General features: G+C 39.1%; 1 protein-coding gene across 5 annotated transcripts in view; it reads left to right on the top strand.

Annotated features, from left to right (window-relative positions):
- Window positions 1–6,106: 6,106 nt before the first annotated feature.
- RBMS1 (RNA binding motif single stranded interacting protein 1) overlaps window positions 6,107–17,025 on the top strand; it is a 221,000-nt gene continuing 210,081 nt past the window's right edge. Inside the window, exon 1 of one of the 5 annotated variants that reach the window (XM_058715168.1) lies at window positions 6,107–6,627. In XM_058715168.1, coding sequence (XP_058571151.1) covers window positions 6,553–6,627 — 75 coding nt within the window. In that variant the 5' untranslated portion in view covers window positions 6,107–6,552. The remainder of the gene's footprint in view (window positions 6,628–17,025) is intronic. The other 4 variants (XM_058715167.1, XM_058715171.1, XM_058715173.1 and 1 more) reach the window with 4 other exon arrangements.

Here is a 17,025-nt window from a genome sequence, read left to right on the forward strand (position 1 = left end):
CATTAAGAATCTGGGGCTCTGGGCTGATGGCTCGGAGCCTGGAGCCTGTTTCCGATTCTGTGTCTTCCTCTCTCTCTGACCCTCCCCGTTCATGCTCTGTCTCTCTCTGTCCCAAAAATAAATAAAAAACGTTGAAAAAAAATTTTTTTAAAAAAAGAATCTTTCATGAGCTCCTTCTACCAAACGTGATAAGTATGAAGAACACATTTTAAAGAATTTGTTATTATTTAAAATTTTTTTTCTCAGCAAGCTGACATGGGTTTATTAGAGAAATAGCTGACCCAGGCTTGGACACAAACTATACAAAAATCTGGGACAATTTTATCATGCTAGAAAGCAAAAAAAAAATTTGATCAGACTATTGGGATCTGGTAATAATAATAATAATAATAATAATAATAATAAAAGACATAGGAGTCAATTCAAAGAGTCTTCCGTTGACCAAAGATGGGGCAATTTAAGCACCAATAAGAATAATGACTGTGATTGATTGAAATAAAGAAAACATATAAAAAGCTGTAAGTTCAGAATATTACTTAAAATTGGTTAGGTTTGGAGTTTCCTATGGCATCAATTCATTATTCTCAAAACTGGTAAGAAGGAAGAAGGAAGTATCTTGCTTTGCCTGTGCTAATTGTATTTCAAGTTAACCAAAGAGTTGAAGAAAATTCTTCTCCATAGACAATTTCCAACTAACAAGTGCAGAAGAAATGATAAAATTATAAAACCATAATTTTGTAATACTTAATGAAATAATGGGTTGAGGTAACACTCATGAACGACTTTTTTTTTAATTTTTAATATATGAAATTTATTGTCAAATTGGTTTCCATACAACACCCAGTGCTCATCCCAAAAGATGCCCTCTTCAATGCCCATCACCTACCTTTCCCTCCCTCCCACCCCCCATCAACCCTCAGTTTGTTCTCAGTTTTTAACAGTCTCTTATGCTTTGGCTCTCTCCCACTCTAACCTCTTTTTTTTTCCCTCCCCTCCCCCATGGGTTTCTGTTAAGTTTCTCAGGATCCACATAAGAGTGAAAACATATGGTATCTGTCTTTCTCTGTATGGCTTATTTCACTTAGCATCACACTCTCCAGTTCCATCCACGTTGCTACAAAGGGCCATATTTCATTCTTTCTCATTGCCACGTAGTATTCCATTGTGTATATAAACCACAATTTCTTTATCCATTCATCAGTTGATGGACATTTAGGCTTTTTCCACAATTTGGCTATTGTTGAGAGTGCTGCTATAAACATTGGGGTACAAGGGCCCCTACGTATCAATACTCCTGTATCCCTTGGGTAAATTCCTAGCAGTGCTATTGCTGGGCCATAGGGTAGGTCTATTTTTAGTTTTTTGAGGAACCTCCACACTGTTTTCCAGAGTGGCTGCACCAGTTTGCATTCCCACCAACAGTGCAAGAGGGTTCCCGTTTCTCCACATCCTCTCCAGCATCTATAGTCTCCTGATTTGTTCATTTTGGCCACTTTGACTGGCGTGAGGTGATATCTGAGTGTGGTTTTGATTTGTATTTCCCTGATGAGGAGTGACGTTGAGCATCTTTTCATGTGCCTGTTGGCCATCTGGATGTCTTCTTTAGAGAAGTGTCTATTCATGTTTTCTGCCCATTTCTTCACTGGATTATTTGTTTTTCAGGTGTAGAGTTTGGTGAGCTCTTTATAGATTTTGGATACTAGCCCTTGGTCTGATATGTCATTTGCAAATATCTTTTCCCATTCCGTTGGTTGCCTTTTAGTTTTGTTGATTGTTTCCTTTGCTGTGCAGAAGCTTTTTATCTTCATGAGGTCCCAATAGATGAACGACTCTTAAAACCATAGAACTTTTAAATGGATAAATCAGACTGATAATACCAAAACTTCTGATCAATCTTAGTATCACTAAAAATGAGACAATCAGTCATTATGTGTCTCCTGATGTGATATGATGTACATCACATCACCTGTGTATGTTTAGCACCATCTATGAAGCATTCTTTGCCAAAAAAAGTGAACCTGAATGTAATTAAACCTCTACAACTAACCATCACTTTATGTTTTATTATTAGTAGTATTTTTAAATTTAAATCCAAGTTAGTTAACGTATAGTGTAATAATGATTTCAGGAATAGAATTTATTGATTCATCACTTACATATAACACCCAGCACTCATCCCAACACGTGCCCTCTTTAATGCCCATTGCCCACTGAGCCCATCCCACTACCCAACACCCCTCCAGCAACCCTCAGTTTGTTCTCTGTATTTAAGAGTGTCTTATGGTTTATCTCCCTCTCTGTTTTTACATTATTTTTGCTTCCCTTCCCTTGTTAGAACTAATCATCACTTTAAAAGACACCAAGAGGTTGAAATCAGCCATGTGGGACATTCTATGGAACAAACACCATGATTTATTTAACAAACAAACATCAATTTAAAAAGTGAGTGGGGGCTAACTTTTATATATTAAAAGAGGCTTGCGTGAGACACCAACCAAATTTAATATGTGGACATTGTTTCAGTCTGATTTAAATGAACTACAAACGCATTTTTTTAGATAATCAGAGAAAAATGAAAGAACAGAGTATTAGTAGATCTTAATAAATTATGAATTTTGTTAGATGTGATCATGACATTGTGTTTTAAAAGTTCTTATTTGCTTGAGGTAGATATTAAAGTAGTTGCAGGTGAAATGACATGATGTTTGGGATTTGCTTTAAAATACTCCAGAAAAATAAAAGCATGTTGGTGTATGGGTGAGTGTGTGAGTGGGTGTGGGTGTGGGTGCAGGTGTAACAAGAATTACAAATGTTAATAAGTATTGAAGCTGGTTCATTATTCTCTCTGCTTTTGTATTTGTTTGAAAATGATCATGAGTAAAATTAAAAGCTGAGTTTTGTTTTTAAAGTGTTTTAGTATAAAATACAGCAAACATACAAAAAAGTCTCTGAACCACTTACAGAAAACATTGAAATAGATTCCTACATATCCACAACCCAGTGCAAAACATGAAAAGTTACCATCTCTACCAGTCCCCTTTGGTGCCTCTCTGAATATCTCACCTTTCTCCTTCAGAGATAACCACCATTCTGAATTTTCTGTTATCTCCTTATATTTCATGTACCTATTCTTACACAATGTACTTTTTGTTATTTTTTGTTTTTGAACTCCATACAAATGGAATGATGCTTTATGTTGACTTGCTTCTTCAACATTCATTTTGAAAAGATACTTGTTGATGCTTTTAACTGTAGTTTATTCATTTTCACTGCTGTAAAGTGTTCCATTGTGTGCAAGTACCATAGTCTTTTTATCTATTCAATGGTTGACAGACATTTGAGTTGTTAGTATATTGTGAACATTGCTGTGTATTTCTCTTGGGGCGTATATTGAATACTTTCTTTGAGGTATGTATGTACAAGTGGAACTATTGTGCCATAGTATACACGCAAATGAAACTGGGCAATGCAAAACTGTTTTCTAAAATGGTGGTTGTACCAATTCACACTTTCCCTGGAAAGTAGTTTTCAAGAGTTCCCCCTTTTCCACTTCTTTGCCTACACTTAACATTTTCAGTAGTACTATTTTTTGCCGCTCTGGTAAGTGTGAAATGGTATCTTATTATTTCAATTTGCATTTCCTTTATTATAGAGTGTATCTTTTCAAAGTTATAGGAACATTTATCATTCCTCTTCTGTGAAATATGCATCCGTCTTTTGCTCATTTTGTTTTTTCTTATTGATACCAAGGAATTCTTTATATTATTCTACATATTAACTCCTTATAGTTTTGTGGATTACAAATAACTGTTTTGTGGCCTGCTTGTTCACTTTCTATACAGAATCCTTTGATGAACCAGTGTTCATAATTTTAATATAGTCAAATTGATCAATCTTGCACTTTTGGTCACCTTATTAAAGGAATTTTTCCCTTCAAAGCTATAAACATATTTCCCTACATTGTCTTCTAATAGCTTTATCATTAAAGTTTTTTTAATGTTTATTTATTTTTGAGAGAGAGAGAGAGGCAGAGAGAGAAGCAGAACATGAGCGAGGGAGGAGCGGAGAGGGAGGGAGACAGAATCTGAAGCAGGCTCCAGGCTCTGATCTAGGAGCACAGAGCCCGACATAGGGCTGGAACTCACGAACCACGACACCATGACCTGAGCGGAAGTCGACGCTTAACCCACTGAGCCACCCAAAGTGCCCCATTTTATCTTTTTTTTTTTTTTTAATTTAAGTCTTTAATTCACTTGAACTTTTTTCTTTCCCTTTTGTGAGGCAGGGCTCTGATTTCATTTTTTCCATATGGATAGCCAATCGACCTAGAATCATTTATTGAGAAGCTCATTCTTTCTCCACTGCTCTGCAATACCAATTCAGTCATAAATCAAGTGTCCACGTAATTGTGTGTGTGCTTCTGTGTTCTTGAACACAGGCTGAATTGTCATCATCCAGAAAAAAGTAGAACAGTCTAAGTTTGGTAATTTCCCTTATCACCTCAAGCCTTTCAAACGCAAGTTCCTAAAGCACAAGTTAGTTCATGTCAGTTTTCTTCCCTAAAACATTAAAGAGTCCCACAATGAAACATGTAAGGAACTTTTTAACGTTGCCTAGCCAGATAGTGAACCATTCTGACCTTCAGATTTACAATAACCTCAACAGTGCCCACCATATATCAGAAACCCAATAAATACTAGTTTCTGTATAGGATTTTTACATAGGTTAACTGTTAATTTTTTTAAAGAATACATGATTTGCCTCCTAGCATATCCAAAATGTTCTCATATCAGCTTACACTTATTTTGTTTTGTCAAAATGCATAACCTTAAAATTTGTCCAAATCATGTAAAGATTGTAAGGGTTTCATGACACTGTTTCTTTGTTTTAAAGTATCTAACTAAACCTGCTTTGAAATGTAATGGTATAAAAATGTAACTTTAACGAAATCATGCATTCCATTTCAGTTTGGTTTACCTTTTGTGCTGTTAGGAAAACAGACTCTCAGAAAACAAAAGTGACAAAACAAAGTAATTAAGGTCTATTTAATAACAAATGAATTTTTTGTTACATTTTATTAGATGTGCAAGGACTCCAATTTGGAGGTGCTTCCTTACTTACTCTATTTGTACATTTTGGTATTATCTCTTTTTGAGCTAGAATATAAAAGTCTTCTACAGGCTGCTTCAGGGACCAATTAACTCCATTAAATTATAACCAGTTACATAGTGAACTGAACCACTGCTGTCTGGGGCTGTCTAGAACTGTGACAATTAGGAGATGGAGACAGGCAGAAAGAGAGAGATTGATTTTATATGTCACTGAAGCACGCTGCAACAATATGCCAGTGTGACTTTCAAAATGGCCTTAAAATATTCCAAACTCAGGAGTTTCCTTGCTCCTGAGTGGGAGTTGACAGACTGTCTGGCAGCATTAGAAAGAGGCAGAGAAAAGCAGATGTCTATATTGTGTCCTCTAATAATAACATTCTGTCTCTTTGCGGCATCTCCCCCTTAGAACGATCCATCTATTTGTTGTGAGGTGTGTGTGCGTGTTTGAGAGAGCTTTGCCTCCCCTTGTGCAGAGGGCACGATTTCACCCCTCACATCTGGGAAAACCAAACCAAAGGATACTAACCCTCCCAAGGTCACCTAGAAAATTAAGTGTTGTGGCCTGGGGGTTGGGAGAACAGAACCCAGGTGTCCCGACTCCAGCTTTGTGGTTGGACACTAAATCATTTTCGATTTCTTACGGGAAAAAAAAAAAATCATTGGGCGGGTGGGGGGGAGGGAGTGAGAAATTGATCAGATTTCCTCCGCTTTCTCCTTACTTCCCCTCCCCCTTACGGCGATAAAAACTCAAGAAAGGAAACGAGGTGTCCACTTTGCAGTTCTTAAACTGGGTCCCCCAAGTCACCCCCCCACCTCCCATCGCCCACACAAAGCGACCCGGGTTCCCAAGGTTTCCGCTCGTCCAACAGCGAGCTCTGGAAGTGAGGAGTGGTTAAAACTCAGCCCTCACCTCCAGCGGGTCCCGAGCTCCGCGGCGCCCAAGCCCCGCCCCGCCCGCCCTTCCCCCCACCGCCTCGGCGCGCCAGCCCCTCTCCCCTCTCCCAATCCGGCGCACCCACCCCAGATGCCGCCTGGCACTGAGCGAAGCCGTCGTCGCCGCCGCAGCAGCACTTTCCACTTGTACTGATCACCTCCCAGCCCCGCTCTGCCTGCTCGCCGGAGCGGAGAGCGGCCCGCGCGCCAGCCCTTGGCAACCTCGGAGCAGTCGGGCTCCGGGAGGCAACTCCTTGGGAGCGCCCTGTCCAGGGTGCCCTCTGCGCTCTGCAGTGTCTTTCTCTCTGCCTGGGAGGAGGAGAAGAAGGAGGAGGAGGACGACGACGACGACGTCTGGTCCGGGCTGGGAGGTGGAGCAGCGGCAGCCGCCGCCGCCGCCGCCGCCGCCGCCGCCGGAAAGGGAGAGGCAGGAGAGATCGAGACTTGGAAACCCCAAAGTGCCCGCGACCCTGCACGGCAGGCTCACGGCAGGCTCCCTTCCAGCTTCATGGGCAAAGTGTGGAAACAGCAGATGTACCCTCAGTACGCCACCTACTACTACCCCCAGTATCTTCAAGCGAAGGTAAAGGGGCGCCGGGGGCTGGGGGCTCCGGGGGCGCGCGCGCCGGTCTGGGCCCGTGCAGGGGCGCGCGCGGCGAGCCCCCGCCACCCCCGGCGGAGTTGATGGAGGGTTGCTAACTATAGCGCTGGCCTGGGCGGCGCGGGCCGGCGCGCGGGGCTGCGGCTGCCCGGGGAGCTGAGTGCGGGGATCGGGTTACAGAAAGCCGTGGGGGGAGAGACTAGACAGGAAAGAGCCGCCAGCCCCTTCCTGGCCCGGGAGGCGGGGAGGGTCGCGGGGCCGAGCGGCGCCCCTCACCGAGCGGTGGCTGCTCAGCCGCCGACGCCTGGGGCTCCGCGGCAGGACCCGCGGGCTGCGCGGCTTTTCGACCGACCGCTTCTCCTTGGGCCTCGCCCTGCGAGCAGTAACTCTTGCCTTCCCTCGGAGTGGTGCGCAGCCCCGGGGCCCCCAGGGACGCCCCTCAACCTCCCGCGCGCGCGATGACTGGGGCTTGAAGTGGGGGGACGGGACATTTTCTTCCCCGCCTACGGCCTTACGCGCCCGCCTCTCGCCTTGATCTTTGTGCGGTGTGGCACTTCACCTGGTTACTGATTTCTACTTTTACGCTGGTGTTTTGGGTGAAAAAGTGGCCAAAGTTCACTCCCCGTTCACTGATGTTCCTTTTAATCTATCCTGTAGGTTTTGCAAAGGAAGGACAATGGGCAGATTTCAGTGCAAAGAAGTGACTTTATATTTAGTTTAGAAAAATGCTACCTTATATGTTGACCACAGTTCGATTACCAGTGGTGCTTTCTCAAAAGTGGCCTTGACATACTCTTAGGTAACACAGCTGATGACATGTAGCCATACAAATTGCGACTGACTTTCTGGGGACCCCGGGTACCTTGTTAGTGGGCCTGTCTTATTTTTTCAGTGAGATTTGAGGCATTCCGAACTCATTAAAATAAATATATGTATATATATATGGTGGGCCCATGAAGAGGGAGGGTTTCACTGCTTTGGAAGCTTCTTCCATAATTTGGGAGGGTTGAAGTTGGATGCAGCAGCCTTCTTCAGCGATTAGCATCTCCTATCACTACCCCAGGTGCCTTTCTAGATCACAAAAGAATCAAGTATGGATGCAGTGTCTGAACTTTCTTTGGTAGGTTGTAATCATGTCCTCCTTGCTGGCAGAGGACATTCCTGGCCTGATGCAAAGAATCTCTGATTCAATCTTGATAAGCTTTTCTTTCTTACAGTGTGTGTGGTCCGCGTTATGTACCTACAACATAGCTCTGTATTTTCTCATGTAAAAAAGGACACTTGTCAGCACTGAGACCAGAAATTTTCGAGTAATCAAGGACCTCCTTTTTGTTCCCCTCAATTCTCATCTTACTTTGGGTGGCCAGAAAGCAGCAAGATGGTAGAAGCAAGAATACTCATTCATTTCTGTGTGGTCCCCACATATTGGTTTTCAGAGACCCAAGGAAGGTGCTCATTTTTTGTGAGATACATTGTAAATACAGGTTGTTCAAAGAAATTTTGAGGTATAATCAATGCACTACCTTTTAGATATCATATATGTTTAATGCACTTGTTTAAATTATGCAGCATCGGGTGCCTAAAGGACAGCCTATTCAACACTTAACTATATGAATAATAAATAGATACACTCAGGTGAAGAAGAAAAAGGGCCATGTTTCTACAGGCACATTCACCTTAGTAATTTTTATGTACCATTAGTAAGTTAGAAACCAAGTACATAGCATTTAATATAGCTAATGCATTGCCATTTGGCTCTTTTTGCCCCGTAAATAATTGAAGAGAGAGACAAACGGCAAGAGCCTGCTCCAGTAATTAGGGTCGGATCCCAGAAAGCTTTAGGGCCCATTTTCTGAAAGTGTGCTTCCTGCATAAAGCATTTAATATTGATTTGTGTTACTGTAAGTGACATTCTCAAAACATATCTTGCTGTTTCTACTATGAAATTTGAAATCCTATTACTCGGAATTTCTTTGTTTCAGGAGAAAGACACACATACCGACTTGACCTATATAACGTGGTATTAAAGTTCGATAATTAAACCTAAATTCCCTACTGTACGTATCTTGATTATCCCAGAAAGGGGTATCTCCTAAAATGTAAAGTGACCAGATGCAGATTTTAGGTAAGCACAGTTTGAAACGCATAGCTGTGTTTTTTCTCCTTGATGTATTTGCTGGTAACATGGTAGTGTGAGTCATTAAAAAAAAAAAAAGTGACTTCGTTTGATTGGTAGTTAGTTTAAAAACAAGTGTTGCCTAGTCTACCTAAAGAATTAATATTCTCACTTAGAATCTGTTGTCTACGGTGTGATGATCCTTGCCTATGTGTGTCTTTTAACCTTCCTGAAACATGCGATAGAAAACATCAGTCTGTTTAAAGTACAGTGATGTGTTTGCTGGTCAGGGTTGTTTTGAAACTTCCGTTTGGAAACTATATCAAAAACTAAGTAATGGCATGGTTGTTTACAAAGTGATATTTGACTTAAACTTGCAATCAGGAGACGGATGTGATGGTTTTGAATCAAGAAAGAATACATGGATGGGATTTCTTTTCAGCAGGAGGAATACATACCAGTTAAAATGACACTTGAGAATGAGTTTTGTTTTCCTATGTTAAGAAATTAACATATGTCAAATAATTCTTGAGTTACTCATCCAATTAGAGACTGTTGTAAATTTTATTAGGTATTTTTTCCTCATAAAGACATCTTGGTCACTTCTCCAGTTATTAACAACAACAACAACAACAACAACAACAACAAAAATCTATGCAGTTCTATTACAGCGTGACCATATCAGCATGCTTTGTACTTTGACAGAAAGAGAAAGCATTTGACGGAAATCATTAGAAAAGTAGTACAGCTGCATTACACATAAAGTAAATCGGAGGATGGTGTGGAAGGGCGGACATGGGCGGAAATGAGGAGATTGTGAAATTTTCTTAATATCTTAGTGTGGAGTAACATAGATTAGAAGTAACCTGATTTTACATGCTTGTTGGGTTTTTTTGTGTTTCTCTGTCAGGGTGGTCTTATCCCAGCAGGCTTTCTTTATCACCTGACACGTTCATTCTACGAGGTAGTTTGATGTAGCTTCGTAAATGTAAGCACATACCGTTCTGAAGGAGTTTCTGAATTATAAATGACCCATGGTATATTATGAAAAATTAAATTTGGTATCCACTTTTCAGCTACACAGGAAAAAAAATCTGATAATTTAACATATTTTAGCCTGAAGATTTGTATGTGCACATTTTCAAACATTGGCTGTATTAATTTCACTTAGTATAAAGTCACTCCTCACGGTCTGTTTATTTCAGAGATCCTACAACCTACATTACTGCCGATGCATGTATGCAGATATATATGGGAATTGAAATACTTCTTATTTCTTTTGAAGAAAGGAAAGTACAAAATGTTCTTTACATGCTTAGCTAATATTTTATACCAACTAAATGCAGTTTACACATTTGTGATATATGTTCATAGTTATTGAAAGATATTTCTATAAAACATACCATTTTGAAAGCTTGGTTTTTAAGTTTTTATGCATAAACAGTATTGTTGTCTATACACTAAAGAAGTCTTTCTAAAACAAAAGCTTCTTTTAAAGTTATCTTTATGTAAGTGTATGCTAAAGAACATATCACCTAGCTTCAAAATATGAAAAATAATGAGTGATATAATTTGGGATTGTGTTAATAAAGGCTACCAGAACAAAGTAGTTTTTCTGTATTGAATTTTTGTGTGCATTAACATTTTGTTGAATTCCTTAACTTTTACTTGGTACCCATATGACTATTGTGTCAATCTGTTTCTCTAGGGCTTAGGGTTTATGATTTGATACATGGAACGACTGAGTATAGTAGGGTGGTTTGGAGATACAGAGGCATGATATTAGAACTTAGGGTGCTTTGTGTCCTAACAAGTAACTGCGTTTATATAGCGAATAAAGTTTGCTTAAATAGATCAATACAGCCAAGTAATATTTTATACCCTGAATACACACCTTCGTTCCTTTGGTGAATGAGATAGTGTGGCTATCTAGAAGTGGTATTGGAACGCTCAAGGTCATGGGATGGTTAAAATGAACATGCATTGTAATGCAGTACTGTAGCATTCTTCCCCCGAGATAGCTGTTTCTTTTGGATTTTCCATAGCATCTATTATATTTTTATATGCTGGGAGCTAAATCTCAAGCTACTGGAAAGGAAAAGGAAAAGAGAAGTGAAGTAGGAAAGTTTTCAGTGATTTAGTATTAGTATAACTAGATATACCTTACATGGTTGGCAATCTTGGTTTTGAGTTTAAGTTCAAATATGGGCAATTTCCATGTAATGCAGTTTCAAGAAAAAACATTTTAAAACTTTACTGATATATTGCTCAGACTTTGTATTTGGTTTAATGGTTTATTGGAACTTTAAAATTACCCCAGCTTACTTAATGAGTACTAAAATTTTAAGTTATGGGTCTTTTACCTAAAGACAAAAGGGTCTTTCTTTCTTTTATTAAATTGAGCATTTCCAGAAAATAAAATATTTCTCCCCATGTCTACTTAACCAGTAAAAATCATGTGAGAGAAATATGTACAATGGAAGGATAAGTGCTTAGTAAAAATGATACAGACACTTAAATATTGTTCAGTGTTTTTAAGGATGAGGAATTTTTTTGTCCAGTTTGTTTTTTATTGGATGCTTAGTCTCACTAATGTTTACTCTCCCCAAGCATGGTCTTCTAGCCCACTGTAAGTCTCTCTGCAAAGTATATCAACACCTCCCTAGTTTCTTGCTTGGTTCACAAAACAGTAGGTGCTAAATAAATGCTTGTTAGTGACAATTATTATTCAGAGTAAGTACATGTGAATTTTTTTAGACCAGGAAAAAAACGTAGACCAAAATGTACAAATATAATAATCCAGTCTGATTTTCTATAGCAATCTCATTATAGTTTGATTTGCATTTTGATTTATTTTGTTACCATTTTGAAAACTTTAAATTGTTTTATGGATTGAGTAAGATCCCTGGGAGGAATCACATATCAGTTGGTCAGTGCTTCATTTATGGAATCAAAAGTGCCGTTTTGTACATTCTTCATTAAAGCCTATGGTGCCAGAAAAAAAATCTCATAGTATTATATTGAGGTGGGAAATGTTACATGTGATGAATTGGTGACTCAGAGCCTGTCTTTGTTTCCTATCAGTGGCCCCCACCAACATAATTGAAACTTCTTCCTGCTCAGTTTTCAGGAAAATCAGCTTCTTAAAGAAATGTATTTCAGACTCGGTAAAAACATGTATTCATTTAATGGATAACAACTAAAATATAAACTAGCATTGAGGTGTTCAGAGTTAGTCCTCTCTCAATTACTGACTGTTGCATAACCCTAAACATGACATTCAGCTACCTAGCTTGTTATCCCATTCATTGGGGTTAGAGGAATGAGCAGGAACATATCAAGTTGCTCTGAAGTAGAAGTACTATATTTAATGTAACGTAGCTTTATTAAATAAAATGTAGTAATGGTATGTGAGTGATTTAAATGTAATGCCATAGTAGTTGGTGTCAGATCAAACCATATGTTCAAAATTGAACATTGGACTTGGAGATTTTATGTGGAATGAATTTAAATGTTCTGGCTTTTTTTTTCTCTATTGTTTTAATGGGTAGATAGTCAAACCTGATGGAAGTTGGTTGTGCCTCATGAAGGCAGCACATGGATGATACAGACTTTCACCAGTGGGAGCTTGGCCGGGTGATACACAGCAAAATGTCTTCTTAGAACCGTGTGTGTGAAGCATACATGCAAACTTGAGCACACACACTAATTTGGTAACAGAAACTAAACATTTCTTCCTACGAAGGGGAAGTGTAAAGGGGATGGTGATGGTTAAGCTAATAACAAACTCATCACATATCTCCCATAGTTGAATTCCTTACTTTTTCTTAATGTATTTTGTCTCCTTAACATAATTATATGAATATCTTAATTTTTCAAATAAGCACTGGAAAAGAAGTGTGTCAAAGCTGGTGAGAGAGAGAGAGAAAGAGAGAGAGACAGGGAGAGAGACAAAAAGGCGGGGGGGGGGGGGGCGCGCAAAAATCAACATCTAGTCCTCCTGGGGGAGAAAACATACAGAACTGAACGCTGTCCTTCTCTATACATTGTCTTTTAGCTAATTCTTAAATGGATGCATTTGTCACTTTAGAGGATGGAGAACAGTTTTCTAGATGATAAATATGAAAACCTAAATCCTAAAAGAGATTAGATGCTAATATAAACAGTTAATTTGCTTTTCAAACTCTGGCATTTTAAACACAATGCCTGGTGGATGATTTCTAACATTGGCTGGAACATCTGTATTCTGGAATTAGGTTAAAGTTTTCAGCTGGTAGCTTGTTGAAAAATTGCTGAGGTTCATGAAGGACTGATATACCAACTAATCGGTTGTATTTTCTGAGTGATCCCAGAGCACCATTGTCTGCACTTGAAATTGGGAAAGGTTAGGGACTATAATAGCTGGTCCTTGCTCTCTAGCATCTCATCAGCTACCAGGAAAGACAGAATTGACACAATACAAGAAATAAGTGAAGAAAAATATTTACAAAATAGTACACCCAGGAAGGTAACGTATCAACCAGAAGTCTGAGCGACAGAGAAAGCCCTGAGATATACATCTGTGAGATTAAAAACATTGCCATTGTGTTTTGTGAGAAAAAGTAAAGGACATATAAAGGCCACAATAAACCTGGGAATTTTAGAAAGAAATTGGGGCTTTAGATTAATGAGTGAAAATGTCTTGAATTGATAATCAGCATTGTTTTGTATTTCTTGTGCTTTATAATCCTTTTATGAGTGCTTAGAATGTTAAAGAATAACACTTTGTTTGGTACTTTATGTTAACTCCTTCCCCACAAAGTTTCATATGCAGTTACCGTATTTTACATTGTTGTTTTTCAAGTTTTAGGCTTATAAGTGTGCTACGAAGCCAACCTATTTGGGTTGTGACAGGCTGAGAATATCGTGCTTAAGTGATGACATAATGGTTACACAGATTTGTTACTCTTATTGTTTTAAACCATTTGAAATGATGTTTATTTCTTCTAATTCATTAGGTGTGCTCACGGCAAAGGGAGAAAATGTTTTGTTATGCTGCTAATTACATCATTGTGTGCCTACAATCTACAAGTTGATAACGTATCTATGTGAGCTGTTATTTCTTTAGAAAATAACAGATTTTTTATTATTCATGATCTTTCATAGGTATAACTATTTTTTTCTCTAGCTTTAATTCTTCTAAAATAAGCTTTCTTCGCCTCTGCAAATGAAACGATGTGCTTCGAGAGTCACGTTGTCCTCTGGCCTCACTGGCCTCACTGGGGAACATAGAACCCTCCCCTCTCTGGCTGCCCACTGAACAACAGGTGCTACTGGGCTTCCTCCCAGATGAAGAGTGATTCCAGGGAAAGGTTTTGTGCAAAAAAACGAAATATTTTCACAGACATCACAAATAATTTTTACCGATCTTGTAGGAAAAGTAAAGTGTGTGGATCTGTTTTAGATGATACCAGTTTTGTTTTTTTTAATCAATTGAAAATTTTACTAATTAGAATGGGAAGAATTGGATGGATACATCATCATGGAATACTGTGCTCTCTTAACCTGAGTTTCTTGGGGGAAGGGAGAAATCAAAGTTGCCAAAAGGGAATTTTAGATTTTAAACTTCCATTTTTATTATGCTTAAGCTCTTCAAATGACACTATGCCATTTCCCTTATTTAACAATTTTTAAACATGGTGATTTTGAGAGTTACCATTGGTAGTATATTTGTACTGGAGAACTTCTAAATCCTTCCTTACCTATAGAATAATACTAGCTGCTTGTAAAGTCTCAAATAAAATATTTGGTTGTAAGCAAGAGTGACATTTTATTAAAAATTTGTAATACCATCACCTTTACCTTTGTCTTCTCAACAGCATTTGGATTCATCAGTGAATAGGCTTTTGACAAATGCAGACATTAATAAAAAGACAAATTTGGCAGTTTTTATTTTCAGGTCATTAACTGATATATTCTCAAAACTTTCTTTGCCTCCTGCAAAGCACAACTTTGACTAATTTCATTGTTTTAAAAATGGAAGCCTTAACGAAAAGAGGTTCCTAATCTCAGCCTCTTCTAGGTTTCATTCCACATGATTGTGTGCACTTTTATTTAAACAACAACAACAACAACAACAACAACAACAGCAACACAAAAGGAATTGGCTACCAGAACACTTTCTATAGCAAAAATTCTATAGCTGAAAGATGATATTTTTCTAGAGCTCTATGTGATTTGTTCAGTGATTGGGTATGACTTAACCTACAAGTGAATTGTTTTCAAGTTTGTTCTGAAAAGTTCACTTATCAGTTACGTAGAACTTGAAACTCATCTAACATATTTCATACATAAATTGTTATCCTTAGTGGTAGGGCCCACAGCCAACCTTTAAGAGCCTGTAAAAGTAATCCGCTTTATAATTCACAGGTACTTGTTCCAGTACTAATCTCATCATAGAACCAAAGCACCTTTTGGGCAATGTTTGGGGGAGGGACGCGGTGCATGAGTATTCAGAGTTGAAATTCCAGGTTCCAGGAACCCATCTTTGCATCCTTTAGGGGGGTGGGTAGGTTTTCCTAACTCCCCTGACAGGCTGTGGGAAGACAAGAGATCCCTGCAGTCCTTCAGTAGGGCTTTGAGCTTCTAGGACTTGGGGACTGGGTTCCAAGAAGAGATGGGAGGTGTGGCTTGTGAAGTCCTTTGAGGTGTGGACTCTGGAGCTTCTCACTGTGTGCGAGGCCCTGGGAGCCTGATTTATTCCTTATTCCCTGGGACACTAGCTTCCTACTCACCTATTTTCTTATGCTGGCCTCAGCGATAACACCCTCCCCCCCCACCTCCAGCCCCAAAACTCACTTTAAAAAATGCAGTCCAAGGCTTTCTGCGTTTCATCCCTTGCCTCTCATTGACTAGATGATTACAACCTCACTGCTTTGCTCGCTCTCCTCCAGCATCAGATCAAGCAAACACCTTGTGAGGCTGGAAACAAGAAGGAAACAAAATGACAAAGAACAAACTGTCCAGTTCCATCACTTCTCTTATTTTCATCTAGTTCCGGTCCAACAATGGTTCATAACTCATAGGAGAACTCTAAACCTTGAGAATCTGATGATGGCACTTTCCCATTAACCTCAAATCTTTACCAGGACAGCCTGTGGAGTACAGGTTAAGAATCCTACCCTGAGAGGAAGTCAGAACGGAACCAATCTGTGCTTAAGAGGATGATTCGGACCATGGATCCCCTGGTATTTTGTTTCTGGAGTGAAGAGCCTGCAAAGTGGGAATGTGTGAGGGAAAAGCCCATGGGTTTGGGCGTTTTCAGGGTGTTTCCTCTTTCTTTTCTCCTTTTCCCCTACTCCCTTCTTCTTTTCCCTTCTCCCCTGCTCCTGCCCCCAGTTTTTCTTACTGCACATTAAGAGTAGTGTCGGTCTGGACTTACTTCTGACTAGCTACTGGTGTGTGTGCCACGCTACTGGTCTACCGGGGTGATTGTTGCGTTACAAGCTCTTCCCAAATCAGGGACCAAGTGTGTCTAACTTAACCTGACTGAAAAAAAAAAAAAAAATCTTTACTGATTCTTAATGCTGCAGATTATGATTAAGAATTTGCTAACTACAATTGCCTCTTTGAATCAGATTTTCCTTCTGAATCTTTATCCAATTTTATGTGGAAATTTAAAATTTTATTTGGCAATGTATAAATGTTGTTACAGAAGTGCAGACATGATGTAATACTTTGAACAAAAGAGAACATAATTAGCATAATAGAAAGTATTTTGATGACCAATGCTACTCTTAATGAGATTAGAATTTAATTATGAGATAGTGAAATGGTAAACTGTTTACATTTTTCTTCACCCATACTGATATTTAAAGTCACAGAGAATCGTTTTTTTCTATTTCTTGGATATTTCACAAACTGATTCTTTATCTAGAAATAATTGCAAGAGTATTGTGTGTTTTTTACTTTGCTAAAGACTGAAAACAAGGTATGTTTCTTATTTGGTAGTAGTTCCTCAGATTTTCATTTTAATAGCAGAAATCTTAAATGCTGATTTTGATTGCTTTTTTAAGGAATAGATGATTTCTTAACATATAAATAGGATTTTAAATGACAGTGGGTGATCTGTGGAGTTCTCTTTTACCCCTCTGTCTCTGTCACAAAATTCAAATTCATGTTTCAGCAGTACAGGATGTTCTTCAGTGCACATCCTTTGAGCCTTCAAAATTTGATTTGACTGTGTGGTCTGACGATAGCGTGTGCAGATAAGTACATTGTGATAG

This window comes from Neofelis nebulosa, chromosome 2 (assembly GCF_028018385.1).
Source record: "Neofelis nebulosa isolate mNeoNeb1 chromosome 2, mNeoNeb1.pri, whole genome shotgun sequence".
Lineage (NCBI taxonomy): Eukaryota > Metazoa > Chordata > Mammalia > Carnivora > Felidae > Neofelis > Neofelis nebulosa.